Here is a 21,075-nt window from a genome sequence, read left to right as displayed (position 1 = left end):
AAGCAGGAGATAATGAAGCAGTTACATGATTGAAATCTATTCTGTTGTATTTATATGCAATCTAATGTGCAGTTTCGTGCATGCACTATTATCACCTGACTCTTATGTAATGATGTGAGCGACTTGAACACTTCTGCATATGTGCACCTTTCAGCTATTTCCATTCAAACCATTTCATATGCAATGTTTTTTTTTTTTGTTTTTGTTTTTTTTTTATAAATATTGAGTATCTTAGAAGCACGGTAGAGAATAACTTGTTTGTGTACAAGAAGTGTAAGATAATGGACATAGATGAGAAATCGGATGTGGCAAAAGTATATCTGAATGGTGAAACTATTAACATTATTGAGAAGTTTTGTTATGTTAGTAATGACATTGGAGCAAAGAGCAAAGTAGGTGCTAGTATGAATGGAGAATTAGAAGTGCATGTACCACAGTGTGTTGCTGTATGAAAGTGAACTTGGCCTGTGAGAGTTGAGGACATGTGTTGCATATAGAGAAATGCTACAATAATGATATAATAGATGCGTAACATGAGTCTCAAAAAAGCTTGCTTTTGATGAACTCAGATTATATCTGAACAGTATAGGGAGACGCAGGTGTCGTCTGAGTGTTGACTCGCTCTTGAATACCGTCCTGATGTTGTAGGGGCACATATTCTCTGAATCTTTTCGGAGATGCCTTGTATGTATAGTAGGCAGACCGTTGGAGGTTTTTGGGTTTCATTCTCCTCTCTTATACTATTAACATGTCTGGTGGATAGTATGCTATCGGGGTAGTTGTTACGATGGAGGGTATTCTTCAACCTGACCATTTCTTGGTGGTATGTAATGGTGTCGCTACTTATTGTCTCTGCTCGATATTGTAAACAGCGTGTGATTCCATGTTTGATACTGTATGGGTGATGGGAGTTAAAGTTAAAGTATTGTCCGGTGAAGGTAGGCTTGCGATATACGGATGTCTTAAACCCATGCTCTGTGCATGATATGAGTATATCAAGGAAGGCCAGTTGGTTATCTTTTTCTTTCTCCATTGTGAACTGTATCGATGGTCTTATTGAGTTCACATGGTCTAGGAGAGTCTGGATGTCTTCCTGATGGGGCCAGAGTATGAAGGTGTCATCAACGTATCTTAGCCACATGGTTGGCTTTAAGGGACCTGAACCTAAGGCCATGTCTTCAAAGTATTCTATGTATATGTTCGCCATCACTGGTGATAATGGTGAGCCCATAGCTAGCCCCTCCTCTTGTCGATATAGGTCAGTACCCATTCTGAAGTAGGTTGTTTCTATGCAAAATGTCAGCATTTCTATTAAGTTTGGCAATGGTACACATGTGCGCTCTTATATGGAGAAGTCTGCAGCTAGTTTGTCTTGAATTACTGCTAGTGCCTCACTAGTTGGGACTTTAGTGAACAGGCTAACCACATCTAGGCTTACTATTTAGTTTGTACTGATGGGTGCTCCCTTGATCATTTCCGTGAAGTGGGCAGAATTCTTTACATGTGTTGCTGGCTTGCCTGCTAATGGGTTTATTATAGCCACAAGGTACCTGCTCAGTGGGTGGCATGCTGAGCCTCGGCAGCTCACTATGGGTCTGAGTGGAATACCGTCTTTGTGTATCTTGGAGACCGTACATATGTGGTAGCTTACTGTAATGCTGGACCAGCTGTCTATATTTCATCAGAGCGATGTGTTCCTTGTTTTTGGTAAGGATTTGCTTCCTTTCGGTTTTCAAAGTTGGTCCTTCTTTATTTTACCATAGCTACCATCTGCAATTAGGCCTGCCATTTTTTCAGAGTACTCCAACATGTCCATCACCACAGTAGCATTGCCTTTGTCTGCTGGCAGAATTATTATACTGCTGTCACTCTGTAGGGTTCTTATAGCCAGCCTATCTTCCCGAGAGATGTTTGATTTAGGAGGCTTGGCTTTCTCGAGTACTTGTCTCACTTTCCATCTTATTTCATCACCTTGGGTTGATGGGATTCTCAAGGCTATATCTTCCATGTGTGTTATGATATCTAAGAATGGAACATGTTTGGTTGTTGTTGCGAAGTTGAGACCTTTATTTAGTACTGCTTCCTCTGAGTGACTTAGTTGGCGGATGCTGAGGTTGATGACCGCTTTCACAGGTGAGCGGTGTTTTGATGCTACATTCCTCTGGTCTTTGAGCTTTGTGAGCTTCTTGATTTGACGTTCTTTGACCTTCTCATATTCTTGTCTGTACGATTTATCCAGATCTGATTGGATTCTCACCCTGTCTTCCTCTTGAGTCACTTTGACAAGGAACGATGTTAAGGTGTCGGAGATTTCGTTCCTTAGTTTTTGTTTATTCCAGCGGGTGTGTTGGATCCTTTCTCGAACGAGGGCATGGCCTGCCCTTTCCGCGATTCTACGTGCCTTCCTAGAATCCACTGTTGTTTGTAATGTCAACCCTGCCCTATGGGATGAAGTAAAAATAATAAACAGAGAGACCCACTGGAAAGTGAGAAAACTTAAAGAAACAGCCTCACATGCTCGGACATAACAACCTACTGAGCAAACCAAGCATAGAGCTGAATGCAATTTGGACACCTCTGATAGAGAGAGAAAACCTTGAATAGGTTTAGCATTAACAAAAACCAACTAAGAATTGTCCTAGTGACATATGGCCGAGTGGTCCTAGACGTTGTATCAAAGTTTACCGTTACCCAAAGGTGCTGAGTTCAATCCTGAAGGAAGGTAGTGAAAAGTAACATTCAAAACAGAGAATCAGCAACTATGTCCGAACATGGTACCCCCGTAATAATAATAAAGGGTTGGGTTCGAGACTCCTAACAAACGGTTCCCCAGTTTGATACACCTGATGAAGGCCGGAGGGCAAAACGGCCGAAACGTTGTGACTATAACGACTAAGATGAGGACAATCTCAATTAATGAAAACTCCTCATCTCAAAATTACAGACAATTACAAATAACCTTTCCTTGGTCGGCCTTTTTTAATACACGGGACGTTTGTCTGGTTGACACCGGATTTTTCCAATGCCTTTCATTCCGATATAAAAAGATGATCTAACTTTATCGCCAGCCTTTCTTTTTCTTTGTTCGACCTAATTAATTGACCATTTGTTGAACTTATTTCTACCTCGATTCGTATTTGCTGCCATTTCAGCTAAAATTATTGTTTTTGGTCTCCTATAATTTGGTCGAAGAAAGTAAGAACTCAGTTTATGAAGAATTCACAACTTTAAAAAAGTTGGTGTGTGTTAATTTCAATTATTAAAACAAGTAAAACTTAAAAACGGGGTAAGATTTTTATTTTTTGAGTTGTTCGAATTATTGTAAAAATTGATCATGAATTTTGTCATGTTTGTGTTTCGATTTTCTGTCGCAGATTAAGGTTCGATCTTCATTGACCGACATTTTTTAAGTTTTTATAGTTTTCTTTTATTTTTTTTTGTTAAAAGTTTGTATTTTAATGGCGAAAACATAATTGATTTTAAATAAGATTCAGTTTTCTTAAATAAGTAAATCTATTTTTTCTCTCTTTTATTTATTTTTTTTATTTCCTTGGTACTTCAATTATTCTTTTCTTTTTACATTAAGACAACATTTTGAATTTTGACGAATCTTCTTTTTTTTTTTTTTAAATTTATGAATATCATTTTTTTGTCAAATGATTTAGTATATTTCCAGCCCAAAATCAAACGATGATAATAATTAAAATTTCAAGGCAAATTGTTTTCATTTTAGGAGAGTTCCATTCGTGTAAGGTAAGACTTAACAAAGCCCCCCCCCCCATGTTAAGAATGGTTGTCTAAATTTGCTAAACTACAGAAATACCAATTTCGATCTTTTTATTAAACAAGAAACGTTGAAAGATAACGCGTACTCTCCAAATAAAATAGCAACACATAAATTATATCAAACTCATTAGAAATAAATTCGGAACACGTATACTATAATTCGTCGAAAGTGTCTTTTTTTCATTTTCGGAGGAGTTATACTAGCGAAAAGGAAAGACAATTTAAAATGTTTTCGAACCAAACTTTTCTGATAATCAAAAGATTTAATAAAGTAACGAAATAACATAACAGAAAACATTTATTGAAATTGTTAAAATTTTTAGCAACAGTATTTCAAAATGCTTGTTAAGATGATCCACAGATCGATTATTGGTACTTGTTTAGTTTAATCAAGGCATTAAAAATGAAAATATTGAAAAAAAAAAAAAAAAAAACTTATATTGTACGTACCCGTTATGGAATTAAGTTTTCATTAAAAAAAAAAATTCACTCAATTTGATCAAGTTTTTCTTTTTACAGAGAAAAATCAAATTTTAATGAGATCGATTGTACCCCCACCATCTTGCCTATTTCGCAGACGAGGAGGAGGCGCCAAGGGAGACTGCTTAAAAATTAGCAAAATTTGATGAGATTTTGAAACATGAGCAGAAAAAATACCTAGATAAATATTCTATTTGTTTTTTGTTTTTTGTCATTTATTTCTCTGTCCTTTTTTTTAATCCCTTTTTTTATTTTGCCCTTTGTTAATCCCTTTTTCGTTTAAAGACACCCCTCCCTATTCTTGTCCGCAAGATGGCCGGGATACAATCAATCTCATTAAAATTTGATTTTCCTCTGTAAAAAAATTACTTGATCAAATTAAGTGAATTTTTTTATGAGAACTTGGTTCTATAATGGGTATGTAAAATATAACTTTTTTTTTTTTTTTTCAATATTTTCATTTTTTTAATGTCTTTATTAAACTAAACAAGTACCCGAATATTTTTTATGTCATTTCAAGCAAAAACAATATTATGTACTACAATAAAGTTATTGTCATGTCGAAAATAGTAACATATCCAAAAATTACGAAAATTCATAGATTAGAAAGTTATTTATAGTTAAAAGTAATTTTTACAGAAAATTGGGTAAAATTGCATGTTTCTTAGATGTTATAAAGTAGACGGTGAAGAGTTCACACAGACTCGGAACGTATATTTTAGATTACATTTTTATGGCTGCAATATTTGTAGTCTAAAGCAATAGACATTTTTTTTACTAAAACCACAATAGCAGTTCTATGCAATGAATTTTTTGTAATTTTTGAATACATTGCTATTTTCGATATGACAGCTACTACATATTGTTTTTGCTTTAAACAAAATATTTAAAAAATTGATCCGTCAACTCTATCTCAACAAGCACCATAAATTATATTTAAAATTTACAAATAAAATGTGACGTTCTATATTTCAAAATGTTTTTTATAATATAATGCACAAATGAAATATAACATAAAATATAATTTTAGTTTTATTCTAATGAGTTTGATATGACTGCTGCTGTTTTACGTGGATGGGGTGGGAGTACGAGTTATCGAATGTTAAATATTCTGCACTTTTACCCAAGAAGCACTCAACAAAATAAGAAAGTTAAGATTATTTTGGAGTAAAACTGTTGACAAAAAGAAATTGAAAATTTGTTCCTACCTGAGATTTGAGTGTAGTATCTGTTTTGTGTTGGGAAGAAAAAATCCTTCTAGACCAGTGGTCACCAAACTTTTTTTTTTTAATGATGGCTGCATAATTGAAAGAATGATGAACGTGGGCTGCATAATCATTCTTTCAATTCTTGAAAGCCAGAACGGAAGGTCTGGGAAAGAAGGCGAAAAACTAAGTTTAGCATTCCATGTTAATCATGGGTGGTGCACGTGCAATGAACAAAACTAAAAGCACACAACATGTTTTATTTACTAAAAAAGTTATCAAAGAAAACGACAGCAAAAAGTTACATCAGATTAATGTGCACATATCTGAATCTTACAAACTAACAAAAAAGGTTAGTGAGATGTGTGAAACTGACGTTTGGCTTTCAAAATATCAATATTTGGTTTCGAATTGCTGCATCCAATCAAAAGAATTGCTTTCAAATATCCATCAGTCGATCATGTTCGATATACTGACTTTACTTCATTTTCAAAAATACTTACTCACAGACATAAATTGTTCCAAACACTGATGCCATACCAGCGGCAAAGTTTTTCAGTTTCAGAAAGTCATCATCAGGTAAGCAGTTGTAAAATTCAACAAATTTTCCTTCTTTGTGTTTCTCTTTTAACAAGTCATTTGCTTTCAAATTAACGAGCTCCATCTGTAGTTCAACTGGCACATCATCGAGATTGCAATCAAACGGATTCTGGAACAGATAAATGTCCTGCTCAATTTTGTCAAGATCTGAAAATCTATTTAAAAAGACATTCCTTCAAGTTATGAATAATCTTTTTCGGAAAATCGAGGTTGACATCTTCAGTGATTGTAGCGCAAGACTCTGAAACAGTGAAAATGAGAAAAGTTTTCTCTTAACAGTTGTACTTCAAACAATGACAGTTTTTTCCAAAATTCCCTGATAATTCTGTTGGATCATAGACAAGGTTATCCTTTCCCTAAAGTTTCAAGTTCAATTCATTCATGTGGGATGTAATGATGTTGGCCAAAAATGACAACTTTGACAGCCAGGTAGGATCAGGCAGCTGTGGATCAGCTCTATCTTTTTTAGTGAGAAAAATCTTTCATTTCGGAAGTTGTAAAAACAAAACAAAAGCTTATTGTAGCTGAGCCACTTCACTGCTGTGTGATAAGGCACGTCACAGAAATCAGAATCAATTTCTTTAAGAAAAGCTTGGAACTGATGGTGATAGGAGTGCATGTCGCCGAATGAAGTTCATAACAGAAACGACTGGTTTCAGTACACAAGATATGTCTTAGTCTTTCTCACAGAGTGCTTGCTGATGTATGATGCTGTGTATGAACAGCACGCCCGGAATTTGCAAATCTTCCAACTTAGTCCTGATGTGTCCCAATAGGCCCTTCCTCACTCTAGTCATTTTTTCTTCTCCATCAACTGTAACACCTTGAAGTTGATTCCACTGAAGTCTAGTCTTGTAAAGTTGCCTGCACTTCCATGAAAATGTCTTTTACAGTTGTTGTGCCATGCATGCTGCAAACTAATGCTAATTGTTCCGTTATCTGAAAATCAAAATTAACACCACGAATGAACACGAGAAGTTGTGATGTACTCGAGAGATAAGTAGACTCATCCAACACCAAAGAATACCACAAAAAAAGTTCCTAACTTTTTTGCACATTTGCAACATTATCTCTCCAAGTTCTTCTGTTCTCTGCACATTTGAACTTGCCGAAAGATTAATACTTCCAAAGAAATTCTTAAGACACAAATCATTTGCTGCTTCCATAATACACTCTTGGTGAAGTTGCCATTAGTAAACTGTTTTCCTCTTTCTGCCATCTTATACACCATTTTGTAACTTGTTTGAGTGATAGATCCATTTTATGCAAATTTTCTTGTGAAGAAGTTTCTTTGAGTTTCTAAAGCACATTTTGTCAACTCGTATTTCTCAGAAATTTACAGAAAATTTTAATAATTAATTGATAAATGTTTTGTTTCATAGTGACACCAAAGATGGTACTTTTTCAAAACTGCAACACTTTCACTGCATATTACGCAACTAGCTTTCTGCTCCTTTGTTTCTACAAAGAAGTACTTTATTACCCATTCTTGAAAACGCGATACTCAGCATCCACTTTTCTTCTTTTTTTTTTAAAATAGCCATAATGATGGGTGGAGAAAACGGAATCTGAAAAAGGCATTGAATTAGAAATGTAATCAAAATCCTGTTGAAACACAAGAAAAGCGGAGGATTTAGAGGTCACTGGTGAAGTTACAGCTGATTAAATATAGGGGAGAGCTGGGAGAAATGAAATGCTTAATTTAAAGAACAAAGCAATCAGGAGGTCACCACATAATGAAAATCTCTTTGTATTCTAAACATAATATTCAAATTGAAATTTTATCACAAAGTTTTGTGTTCCATACTGTTTATCAAGCAAATTTAAGTACTGTCGGCGGGCTGAATGAACTGACATCACAGGCCGTAGTTTGGTGACTCCTATTCTAGACTGAGGCAAGCAAATTTTTATTTTTGTCCAAATCCAAAAGGCTTTTTTTTTTTGGAACTTAGCTGGATTTTCCTCACATTAAAAACCTAATTTGTATTTTAACTTTGCCCTCATTGGGCAGGAAGAATAATTAGAGAAGTTTTCTACCCCCCCCCCCCCCCCATAAAATTTGAAAACTATAATTTGTAAGTCATTAAAAAGAAAAATCGGTACTAGTCCTTATTATGAACCGGATTCTCGTAAATGTTTGGTAGGGCTGGACCAGAAACTTACGCAAACTGCTAGAATATGTTGAACTCTGGTCAAGTTGATCAGCCAATCAGAATATGACCACAAATGTGATAAGCCTATAAGAAGCTGAGCAAATGGTTTTTGGTAACTTGGAAGAAAAGGGAAAAAATAACATTTTTAGTCATTAATTTTCAATCATGGAGCAGCACACGGTAATTAATCTGTTAGACATGTTAGTACATATGCCAGAGCAAGCCATAAAGTACTATCAACAGGACAAACTGATAGCATCTGAAATGAGGTGCAGAACATGGCCACAAAAAAAAAATCTGAAGAAGAGAATGTGGGATGGACTTGGAACATATCGTTACCAATTGAAGGAACTACCCCCCCCCCCAATTAATCTTAATTAGGGAGTTGTGCACCAAGATGTTTGTTCACATTACATTTAAATTTCTGCATATTGGTACAGTTGGGGAAGTAGGGAGGAAAGGTTCAAAGAAAAAAGGTATTAGAGTAGAAAACTTTCCAGCATTTGGAGACTTCTGTACTGAAAGGGTGTTAATTTTAAGAGGGCGCCAAAGCAACAAGTTCGTTGAGACACTTTCCATTGAAGTACTTGCAAAACAAGCAAGCGATGTAACATTGAAGTGATGAGACAGGTATTGGAATTTGATAGACCATATAGAACCTATTAGCTTAGAGACTCTTTTGGGGATTCTGAGTGGAACACTAATGGTTTGTACACCAGCTCAGCTGTGGCAACAATACTCCATGCATGAACAATTAGTGGCTTTGTAGAGATATAGGATACTGGTAGGTGTGAGAAGTTTTCTAGCTTGGTACAGGGAGCCCAATTTCTTTGGCTATATCTTGTATTTGTTCCCATTCATGTAAATATTAGGTCAAAAAGTTTGAATGTTTCACTCTCTGGTAGGGTGCTATCAGCCATGGAAATCAATTGTTGGAAAGGTTTCTTTTAATTGTTAAAGGAAAGGGGCTTTTAGTAGCATTAAATGTAACCATCCTTTTTGTTTTTTATTCCTTTTTCATTTCAGACTGGAGATCATATTGCTTTGGATATGTGTGTCCGATAGCAAATATACCCATCTCAGACACGATCGTATGAGGGAGGTCATTTATAAAAATCAGAAATGTTAAAAATACAAGAATTGCCCCTGAGGCACACCTACATTATGTAATGTTTAGATGTACGGTTATTGAGAACAACCTGAATCTTTCCTTTAATGAAGAAGGATCTAATTATATTAAGTATTTGTCCAATGATACTGTCCAAATAAATTTTTATGAGAAGATCTTCATGCCAACCTTGTCAAAGCTTGGGATATATCAAGCATTACTGCTCTAGATTCATCTACTTTATCAATGTATGGTATATGCATTCAGAGTTAACCATTAGAATATTTTCAGTAGAAAATCCATGCTGTTAGTCAAGAAGAAGTTTAGCAGTTTTGGTGTGGTTGACTATTATTAGATTGTTCATAGATTTTACCGGAAAAGGAATGGTGGAGCAATATTTTTGCAGGTTAGTTCTTTCATTGGAGTTCTTAAAAACTGATACAATAGGCAACTTTCCAGCTATCAATAGAGCAAGATTTAGCATGGCATTTGTTATATAGTTTGGTAGGACAAGAGACAGCCAACAGCATGTTTTCTTTTTCATTACTATAGCATGATTAAGATCATGTCCACATGCTTTGGAGGTGTAATTTTTTTTTTTTATGATGTCCAAAACAAGAGAAAGGAGTGATGATGAGATCATCAAGTGTGATTTCTGTTTGTAGTGCAAAATAGTTGTTGGAATTTACATTTGAGCAAAATTAATATGTACGTGCATATTTAAAAGAAATGTTTTCTTATGTTGTTAAAAGTAACTGTATATATTATTTTCCAACAACAACATTTATCAAGTGCCAGAATAAAAAAAGGAAGTTTCTAGAGTTCTGTTGAAATGATTTTTTTTTTTAACATCATAATGAGTTTTAAAAAAGTGGAAGTGACAGAATTAAGATTTCGAACAGATTAATACAGAAGAATGTTTTTTTTGTGTTAAAAATAATTATGATTTTTTCCAACAATATTTTGAGTAAGGAAACTTCTATAGCACCACATAAAGTCCTCAGTAAGTAGACTTTGGGTTCCCTTTGCAGGGATGTTTCTGACAGGTTCTTCATCTCTATGATGCTGTTTGCTGATTTGAATTGAAAAAAAAAGAATGAAGATGAATGTAATTTTTTTCTTTTTTCTTTGCAGTTCTTTCCACTTTTATCATGAAGAATTAATGAGTAAGAATTCAGAATGAGTGCAACGTTTGATATGCAACAGGTATGCGATGACATTTCCATCAATCTTGTTATATTTGTGAAGTTTTTTCAATGAAGAATGATTATTCATATTATTTGGACTCTTCTCTATTTTTTATTACTTGAAGAGTGACCACTTATCAAGGTCTATAGGCCACTCAAGGATAAGGATTAACTGCTAGGTAAGTTCAGTCACAGTGGAATTTGGGTAGGACTAGAATATCTAAAGGGACAACTCGATAAAAATTTATTTACATTAGACTTGAAGGCAACCATATTATAGTCAGCTGGGAAGCTGAAAAACGATATTGTGTTTGGCAGACAACTAGTTCTAGGAAATGCTCATATAATTTTTGTTTAGTTTTAGGCACAGATAGGGAATGAGGAAAGTTGTTGGCAGTTGTTTCAGCTCAGCAAGTGTTTATTGTGAATGTTTTACGGGAAAGGATCATAGATTGGAGCTCAGTCGAACACTAATCATAGACATATCAATAGAGCAATGATAGACTAACAATGTCTCTTTTATGAGAAAGAGAGAATAGAGTGGCAAAAAGGTCATCGGCCACTAAATTTTGGAGAGTGTTTTGTACCCTGTCAAGGCAGAAAACGGTGCTTTTAGAAACTCCACCCATATTGGTTGCTAGACAATCTATAGATGGCTTTAGTTACTGAACATCTGTTTCATTGAAAACAATTAAAATAGTGATTTCTATGCACAATTGCAACAGCACATACAGGAATCTACCACAGTTGATTGTTTGGTTTAAGTTGAAGTTTTTTGGAAGGTATATAGATATGCCAATAGATAGCCAATCTGTCAAGTCCGATGCTATAGAGAATACATTCTAAGGGTATATTCGATATGTATATATGGAAACCGTCCCAGTAGGCCATAGAGTAACGATACACCACATGTTAGAGAGAGACATCTTTTTGCTGTTAGTTTTAATCTTAATTGAGATGACCAAGTAATTGGAAGATCCTAGTGGAGTCGTAATGGAGGGTGAGCACAGTTCAGGGCAGGAGATCAGAAAAAGATTCAGAAGGCTTGCAAATTGGTCATTGGCAACAGGAATGCAGGGTGGATTTGTCGACAATCTGGGTCAGATCATTGGCAAGAGAGAAATCATTAGACAACCTCCCATCATATTATTAGAGTGGACCAGCTATTCAACATTGTGAACTTTGAAGTCTTCACAGACATGAATGTTGGCCGAGGGATGGGCAGTCAATTTGTTCCGAGAGCCTCTCAAAAATGGTGACATCATTGTTGTGAGAATGGTATAGAGCAAATAGGAATGTGGTGCTGTGTGTGCAAGTGTTACTTGGAAGCATATATGTGGTAATTTGGAATCTTCTTTGGAGATGTCATTCTGCAGGGAAAGCCATCCTTAATGTAGGCACATATTCCGTATCCATGGCAGTCATTAGAGTCAGGTTTGGAGTTTAAGTTAGAATAATCTTTGAGAAATCGACTAATGAAGCAGTTGAGCCAATGCCAGTTTCACAAAGGAAGAATAGGTCAGGTTTGGTTTCCCATAATTGGATTCCGATTTTTGGAAGGTTAGAACGTAGACCCCTTGATGTTGGAGAAGGAGACCTGGTAGTAGGGGCATTGGGGGCAGGGAGGTTCAAATCTACGTTTTTTTGCTCTCATAATTTAATTTTGGGAGGCATGAGGGAGGGAGAAAAACGAGAAATAAAAATGACTCCTCTCCCATCTAAAAATGAAAAAATAAATTTTCCTCGCACAGATGATACTCTCCAATGGCAATTTCTCTCCCCCTTCCCTTAAAATAAAATTTTAGAAAAACTAAACTGAGGTGACTTGGTTTTGAAAACGAGGCTAAATTGACTTTAAAAAAAACTTGTAAGCAAGGGACAATTTTAAATGTGATATTCGTTCAAAACTAAAAATCAACTTTTCAAGTGTAAGTCTTCATTTAGTCTACTTGGCCACAAATACCTAATATACTTTGCTTTTTTTATAATTATTGTTGTTTGTTTTGTTTGTTTTTTTTAATAAAAATATTGATCTAAATGTTGCTTTAAATAGTTTTATTAAAAAATTTTGTAAATATATAAATGTACTCTCCATAAAAAAAATCAATCTTGGTCGCAAATAAATAGTGTGACCTATTGTTGTTATTTATTTATTTTTTAATTAGAAAGATCAATAATCCAAAGATTAAAGTTGTATAAATATATGAAAAACGCATTCTTGGTTGTGAAAAATCTGCTTGAACATGCCAAGATGAAGGTTAAGCCGGTGTCGATCGACATATGTCCTTTTCTTAGTGAAGTCGACTGGGGTCCTTATTCCATATTTCGTCCAAATTTTCTGGGGACTGTACTGGATTCTAAATTTCTAATCCTCCTCCTTCTATGCTATGAAGCACTACCCCTATTTTTAAACTTCAAATATATTCTATTTTGATAAAATATAAATCATGTATGAAATTATTCAGGTAAGACAATAGAATTAGTCATGAATCTCTGTGTGGCTCTCTAAGCAAACTATGGGGGTAGAATCCCCCTTAAAACATTTGCTGTCTCTCAAGGTGGATAAAGACTATAAATTTACAGAAATTGTAAAGAAATAAACAATGAAATTAGGAATATATTATCAGAAGGAGGCAAAAGGACATATGAATCCTTATTCAGTCTCTGGCAACACTGGATCTTCCTGTTATTATAAAATAAAAAAGCAAACTGAATCAAGCATAAAACAAACAAAATTGATACCAAAACTAAAATTTACTGTTGGAATATTCACTCCTAAAAGTTGATCAACGTAAAACGTATGACACTCATTTTTCATAGCGTTGTGATTGTAAGAAAACATCTAAAAGATGACTCCAGAATATTGTTGAGCCTTAACTGATGTCTGTGCTCTCCAAGTGCTTTTGTGTTACATATAATACATTACATTTTTATTTTGCAGGAGGAGTTGGAGGTGTTGGAGTCTATTTACCTTGGTGATGATTGCTTTAAACAAATTAATAACACAACATTTCAGTACAAGGTGAGAACAAGGCAATAATTATCTTTCTTTTTTTTTTTCTTGGTCTCTTGATGATGTAAGAAAGTTGTGTGGTCATAAATACAGGAAACTACAAATGCTAGTTCTTTCCTCAGAAAGATTTGTGTCCCAAAATGGCTACAAGTTCTTTCACAAATAAATCAGCAATTTGTGAGTTCTGCACTTTTTAGTGATTTTTTTTCTGTCTTAATTCAGAAAAAACAGATTTCTGTTTAAATAGTTAGAGGCTCATCGAAGTAAGAAAAGGCTGATTTATTTTTTTTTGCCTAATATGCAACTATGTGCCCCCTCACCTCGTTCGATAACAATCGCTGCCCCCAAACTTTTTCTGTAGTCTTCTTCTCTTTCATCTTCTATTCTAGCCATATCATTGGTGAGTATCGAAGGCAAGCACAGTGGCTCCCAAATATAAAATACAAAACAAGAGAAAACTTACAGGAAACACAAACTTCAATACATTCCATAAATATCGGTATGGATGCGTGTATGATATCACAAAAAATGACCCTCTAAACACTAACGTCCACATCTTCATAGTCTATCAAACTCTCTTTGTCATCGGTTGACGTCAGCTTATCATGATCTATTTCAAGCTAAAATGTGTCCCTCACTGAAAAAAACGCAACTGTTGTAAGCTCAGTACTCTCCCTGATTGTCATAAATTATTGCAAAATTTACTGCCACTCGTAAAACTGTCCATAAATTAACTTTAAACCTTTGTTATATTTTTTGTCCCAGTCACCTGCCACACCTTGATTAACAATCCACTGTTTTTATGTACTTTTGTGAACAACTTCCTATACCTTTGTTCTGTTGATCAACTTATTTCATTTTCTTTCACTTGCTAACTTCTTTTTTGTGTGTGTGTGTGGGGGGTGTAGTGATTGTATCATATAATCACTAAAGCCTTACCTCATTTTTTACGTCGCTATTTCTCTTTCTTCCTATCTCTAACTTTATCTTTCTTTCTCTTTTTTACTCTCTTTCTCTTGTCTTTTTTTTTTTTTTTACTAAATAGTTGCCTCTTATCAAAGCTCAGAGGCTACTCAAGGATAAGCATTAATGATTGTTGGTTGAACTGTGAAACAACACTGTAATGATAGCAGTGTGACAGAATTTGATTATTTAAGAAGATGGCTCACCAGCAGTTTCTTTGCATTGAACTTGATAATAACAATGTTAACTATAACGTTGTTATTTTCAAGTACAATCTAAATAAAAAAATTGCTGTTGAGCCAGCTAAAAAGCAGCTCCACGATATTGTGTTCCACAGATGGGTAGTTCTAGAAAAGAAACTTTGCTCATGGGAGTTTTGTTTAATTTTAAGCACAGAGAAGAAGAAAGGAAAGAATTATTGACAGTGATTATAGCTAGATGAGTATTTTTTCGATGAATGTTTCAGGGAGGAGGGGGGCATAGATTGAAACTCAGCCAAGCATCCAGCAATGTTTCTTCAGTGAGAAATAGGTAGTGAGGAGGAGAATAGATCTTATATTCATTTATTCCTTATGATAGTTCTTTCTGAAAATGTTAGTTTTGCTGTGAGGGCTGAGACTTCAAACGATTCATAATGGAGAGTAAAGGAATCATATGACATTTGTTTCATTAAAGAATTATTGCTGTCTCTCTTCCCCCACATGTGCACTTGGTGCTTTTCTCTTATTTTTCACTTTCTGATTGGAGTTTAGGGAAAAAGTTGTTTTGGCACTGGCTTGTCTCTCTCTCTTTCTCTCTCCACACACACACACACACTGCTACTTTCTGGATTGAAAACTTCATCTCAGTTTCAGATTTTTTTGGCTATTATCTACTCACTTTACTGATAAATACATCAATGAAATGATCTGTAGTGTTACAGTCAATGTTTCTCTCAACAAATCTTTTACACACACAGTTGTCGTGTTTTGATAATATGCCGAACTATTCAAATCAAGCAGTTGTGCTAGCTCTCTTTGTTTCTTATTATAGTAGTGATAGAGTTGTCTCTCTTCATCTCTTGATGTTTTCAGCAGTTCAAATAGTTTTTTTTCTTTTTTACATTTTATATTAGTTTGCATCACATACCAAGTTCATCTGGACGATTGCCTATTCCTGGCCATCCTCTGTAAGGGTAGGTAGAAGAGCCCAAAAAAGATATCCTATTAATTCAACATCCAACTCACAAAAGAAAGATTTTTCTGACTTTTTTGCGATGTAAACTTCCAGTCTTCACACAACTTCCTGAACACATCAGCTTACATTTTTAACTTTAATTTTCTCTGTGAAATTCCTCTTCACTTAATTTTCTTTTCTTTTTATTTTTATGGAAATCGCTCAAGATAAGGCATAAAGCCACTTGATGTAAGGAGCTAAAAAAGACAAATATATAGGAAATACCTATTGATTGTAGGCTTGAAAAGACCAAGGCTATAGATAGGAGGAAAACAGTCAGCAGAAAGGGAGTTCCACAAGTCTGCAGTTCTTGAAACAAAGAAATGAGGTATCAAAACAGTGAATCTGTGAAGGCCACTAAACGAATAGACGGGAACAAATGGGTCAGTCAGAAATAGACAATTGTAAAGAACACATGCCACAATGATAGAAAAGATTAACATCACGTCTTAGAGAGTGTGAAGAAGAAAAAGTGAGGCTAATTAAATTACAGAACCATCAAATGGAACAGATTCACTGGCCCAAATTTGATTTCTAAGATTATTTTTTTCTTCTTTGCTTAATGTATTTTTTCTACATCAGATGAAGGTTGCACGTTGCTATGGTGACAGAAACTGATTATCTCCATGCAATTATCATTTACGTTAGTTTCGACATGCCATTGGTTGAGATCATCTTTGAATCATTCCAAGTCTTCCTTAACCTGTTTTTTCTTGCTTATCCTCAATTGTGATGTTTATCCAACCAGAGCTTTCTGCAACATGTCCATATCGCTGTCGACAGTTGCAACACAGCTGACTTGAATGCAGGCAATAGCAGGGAGTCAGAATTAACTCTGTCGTCAAGGTACATGTGTGACGGATCTACCAAATGGTAGCCATGTCATTCCTGTGCATCTTCAGAAAGATCCAGCTAGTAGAAGCCCAACATTCACTCGCATGTAACTAACTGTGGTAAACTCGAGTGAAAAGTGAGAGTAAAGAACATGTTAAGATGAGAAAAATGTCCATGCAGTCCATGCACATAAAATCAAACTTAATTCATATCCCAAAGTTTGTTCATGGAAAATATTTTATGATCGATTTTTTTTTTTTTTTACCATTTTAGAATGAAAGAGGCAACAAAAACTATACAACACAAAGGAGGTGACTGACTAAGTGGGGTTAACTGCACAAACTAACAACCTAGCTATGCCAAGTTCAAATCTAATTTTTTCCACAGAAACATTTTCACATGAAGGGATGTTAGGTTACATGTGATCCCTCCCATAACTACTCAATGTCTTTCTAGAAAGAATTCTAACTAGAAAGATATCAGAAAAATTAATGCCAACAATAATTATCCGATTCATATGAAAATGGATGAATGCTGCTCAACAACACAAAGCATATTTGAAAAACAAAGAAATAAATTTCAAACCAAAAGTTGAAGTTTGTAATGTGAAAAATTAAATTGTCTCTGTTTTGCTTTTTGCAGGTTAAAAATGAATTTATTGTAATTGTGGAAGAATGTAAAATGTTTGTTTTTGTGTGAATATAAAATAAGAGTTCTTACCTTTTGCTAGTTTTTAGCAAGGGAGTAAAAATCAGGTAGCCATAACATGTGCCACTATTGTAATGTTGTTGGAGTACTGTTGTCACATTTGGGCTGGTCCATCTGCTACGTGTCTCTCACTCCTTGACAGGGTTCAAAAGAGAGGTGCCAACCTGATAGGTCCTGAACTGTCATCTAAGCTTCAGTCTTTGTCCCATCGACGAAATGTTGCATTCCTCTGCTTGTTCTACAAGTATTTTAATGGTGAATGCTCTAACGAACTACAAGCACTTGTACCCCCTCGATGTGAATATCCCTGACAAACCCGACAAGCAGCTAAATCCCACCCCTTCACAGTAGAGATCCCTAGGTGTAAGAAAGCCTTCTACTCCAATAGTTTCTTCTCCAGAACTGCTAGACTTTGGAACCCCCTTCCAGGATTCTGCTTTCCCAACTGTACTGACATGCAGAAGTTCAAGTGTAATGTGAACAAACATCTTGCTACTCATCTCCCTTCATAATACCATTGCAACTTCTGTTCCTGATAGTAGCCCTTACATTGGATTTAAAGATTAATATGTTGTAAATTACAAGGAAGCAGTTCTGTGGTAATGTTTTCCACAGATAAGAAGCGCTTACAAAAAGCTCTATTCAGGCACATGGAGGAAGAAATCTTTGTCTATTGCAGAAGTTTTTGGTATGAATGTCTTACAAGGAGGAGTCTGAGATTAGAGCTCATTTGATAATTTTCCATGCAAACAATATGAAAAGGGGGTGTAGGAAACAAAAGAGATCATCTCCCACTAGATTGCTTAGTTGATTTTGCACTCTGGTAACAGAGAGTGCTCAGAGCGCCACCTCCATAGATGTGGTAGCAGTACATCATTTTAGGACGCATTTGACTCTTATGCAGGTTTTAACACTATTGTAATCCCTTTTTCACTCCCCACCCTCAATTCCATCTTATCTTGCTATAATGTAGTAAAAACAGATGAAGTACTTTTATCTTTTAATAGGGCAGATGATAATGATGATGATGATTTGTGCTGCTGCTTTTGATAAAACCTATCCGGCATAATCATGTTGAGACACCAGTTCTCGTTATATCACCAAAGTTAAGCAATGCTGAGCCTAATCAGTACCACATGGGTGACCATTTGGAAAAACTAGAAAAACCTAATGTTATCTACCTCTGACCAGGATATACATGTGACTAGAGGCCGCTTGTGAATTTAATATTTGGAGGAAGCCGGTTCAATCTGCCCAGGCTGAGTGCTACTGGATGGCTGGTTGGCTTTTGAAAAAAATGTCCACTGATTTAATTCATGAACTTTAATTTCATTGCAGAAATATAAGTATATGAAATGAAAACTTTAGAAACAAACAAATACTTTTTAAAATGAGTTCACTAGAAAAACATTTTCAGTTATATATTAGTTTTTATACACATGCATGTAAGAAAACATACATTAACAGACATAACAAACATACCAATTCAAAAAATATCTTGGTGAATAAACCAAACCCAATCAAATCTAAAAATGAATATAATACATAGATTTTCTGTTTTTTTGGATTATTTTTTTCTTGAAATTTTCCATAAACCTAACTTGCATACAGAGTTTGTTTCATAAAAGATTTATTTCTCTTATTCATTCTGTTTTTTTTTTTGTTTTTGTTTTTTTCTTTTTCTTTAACATTTAACTCGTTTTGAAAAGTGCGGTGAAGATGGTTCTCCCAAGTCAATGTTGCTGGAGATTTGTTGGGGGGAGATGTACCCAGATGAGAAACCAGTCATTAATTTGAACACTTTTTACAACAATCACCTGTAAGTAATCTTTTGTTTCACTTCTTACATATTATATATTCACTTTTATATGAAAGATAAAATGGAAAAATTAAACGATCAAATGAGGTTCTTTTCCAAATTTCATCAAAAAGCAAAATGAGAAAATTTTGTATCATTTGCATGTTGTTGCTTCATCAGTCATCAACATCCAGTTTTACTTAGTATTTTATTCTTGCAGACAATTCTATTATGAATTTTAGGAGCCTTAAATGTATTCTTGTTTTTAAATGTACATTGATTACTATTATATGTATATATATTTTGTACTCCTCACCTGATTGCTGCCATGCATGCTTGAAGCCATTGGAACCAAATAAATTAATCTTCATCTCCTCAGACCATAGGACATGGTTCCAGTAATCCATGTGCTTTGTTGACATGTCTTCAGCAAACGGTCTTTCTTGTGTAATGTTTTCAGAAGAGGCTTCCTCCTGGGTTGACAGCCATGCACACCAATTTGATGTAGAGTGCAGCGTATGGTCTGAGCACTAACAGGCTGACCCCCCACACACCTCTTCAATCTCTGCAGCAATGTTGACAGCACTCCTCCATCGATCTTTCAAAGAAAGCATTTAGATGTGGCGCTCAGCTTCTTTGGCCGACCTAGCTATGGCCGGTGTCCTGGGTTGACCCTGCTCTTTTAAAACGCTGGATGATCTTATCTACTGTGCTGCAGCTCAGTTTCAAGGTGTTAGCAATTTTCTTGTAACCTTGGCCATCTTTATGTAGCGCAGCAATATGTCTTTTAAGATTGTCAGAGAATTCTTTGCCATTTGGTGCCATGTTTGAACTTTCAGTGACCGGTTTGAGAGAGTGTGAGAGCTGCACTACAAATTTGAACACACCTGCTCCCTACACACACATGAGCCTAGTAACACTAATAAGTCACATGATATTTTGGAGGAAAAATGATAAACCGTATTCAATTTGGACACTTAGGGGTGTAGTTTCTTAGGGGTGTACTCATTTTTGTTGGCAGGAGTTTAGCTTTTAATGATTATATTTATTATATTATATGAATTTTTAGGAAATCACTCTGTACTTTATCTCCAGGCATTGGTAGGTGTTGTCTGTTCATAGCATATTTATTATTTTCTATCAAGTCTGATTGACTTTAGTCATTAAAATCTTTCAAATCTACTTTGTGTTCATTTCTCATAAAATATGACTGATTCCATCAAAACAAATTTGTAAATGGACAAATGAATCCAATCATGCAGATTTCATTTGATGTGTAATTTTCCTTTTTTCTAAATTGATGTTGTTTCCTATTCTATTTCTGATTTGTTGTCTAAAGTGATTGTTGTTGCTAAAAAAATATTTTCTAAAGAATTGAAGTCTGTAAATGTTATTTTTTGAGAAAGGCTTTGCAATAGTTTCCATTGTATTGGAATAGCATATAGACTGTTTTTAAATGCATGTTTGTTTTTCTCATATCTTTTTCAGAGACAAAACCTCCAAGGATTATCTTTGTAAACAAATATCGGAACAGGTATGTATATTTCAGTCATACTAGTTTTAGAAAAAGAAACAAAAAACGGAAAATAGAATTTGTTGAATTTTGTAATCTGTTTTATTTATTGATATCTTGTTAGTTTTCGGAATTAATATAGAAAAATTAAACGAGAATGATTTTTAGTTTTTGCAAAAGTAATAAAACTATCTTACTCTGTTAAAAGACATTTAAATTTCATAAGGCATGTCATGAAAGATACAGTAGAGCGAATTGAATTAAGACACCCTAACCCCAACCGATATGAAGAAGGATCAACCAAATGTAATGTGGATTAAAATGATTCGAACTGTGGTGACTTGGCTATTAACATCAACGAAATGATTCACACATTAGAAAGCATTACAGAAGATTGTAAATTGTGGAAAGACACAGTAAGGACATGCCTACAAAAGCGAATTGTGAAAGAGGACTCTTTCATCATTCATATAGATGCAATCATCTTTCTGACTATCCCTTATAGGATGATT

General features: G+C 34.9%; 1 protein-coding gene across 1 annotated transcript; it reads left to right on the top strand.

The window, feature by feature from the left end:
- The first annotated feature begins 3,006 nt into the window (after positions 1–3,006).
- On the top strand, positions 3,007–20,623 carry LOC145242470 (RWD domain-containing protein 4-like). The gene is made up of 5 exons (XM_080105528.1): positions 3,007–3,286; positions 10,467–10,538; positions 13,461–13,541; positions 18,962–19,071; positions 20,539–20,623. Exons 2-5 carry the CDS (start codon positions 10,512–10,514, stop codon positions 20,606–20,608), a joined length of 288 nt encoding a protein of 95 aa, XP_079961654.1. The 5' UTR covers positions 3,007–3,286; positions 10,467–10,511; the 3' UTR covers positions 20,609–20,623.
- Positions 20,624–21,075: the final 452 nt, after the last annotated feature.

The sequence above is a fragment of the Euprymna scolopes genome, chromosome 21, assembly GCF_053919585.1.
Source record: "Euprymna scolopes isolate OS-2025 chromosome 21, ASM5391958v1, whole genome shotgun sequence".
Classification (NCBI taxonomy): domain Eukaryota; kingdom Metazoa; phylum Mollusca; class Cephalopoda; order Sepiida; family Sepiolidae; genus Euprymna; species Euprymna scolopes.
This window is presented reverse-complemented; position numbering and strand designations above follow the sequence as displayed.

Excerpts from the sequence above, each read along its gene's own strand:
- LOC145242470 (XM_080105528.1), top strand. The coding sequence starts at position 10,512 with ATGAGTGCAACGTTTGATATGCAACAG. Across the intron at positions 10,539-13,460 it reads CAACGTTTGATATGCAACAG|GAGGAGTTGGAGGTGTTGGA; the intron begins GTATGCGATGAC and ends TTTATTTTGCAG. Across the intron at positions 19,072-20,538 it reads ACTTTTTACAACAATCACCT|AGACAAAACCTCCAAGGATT; the intron begins GTAAGTAATCTT and ends TATCTTTTTCAG.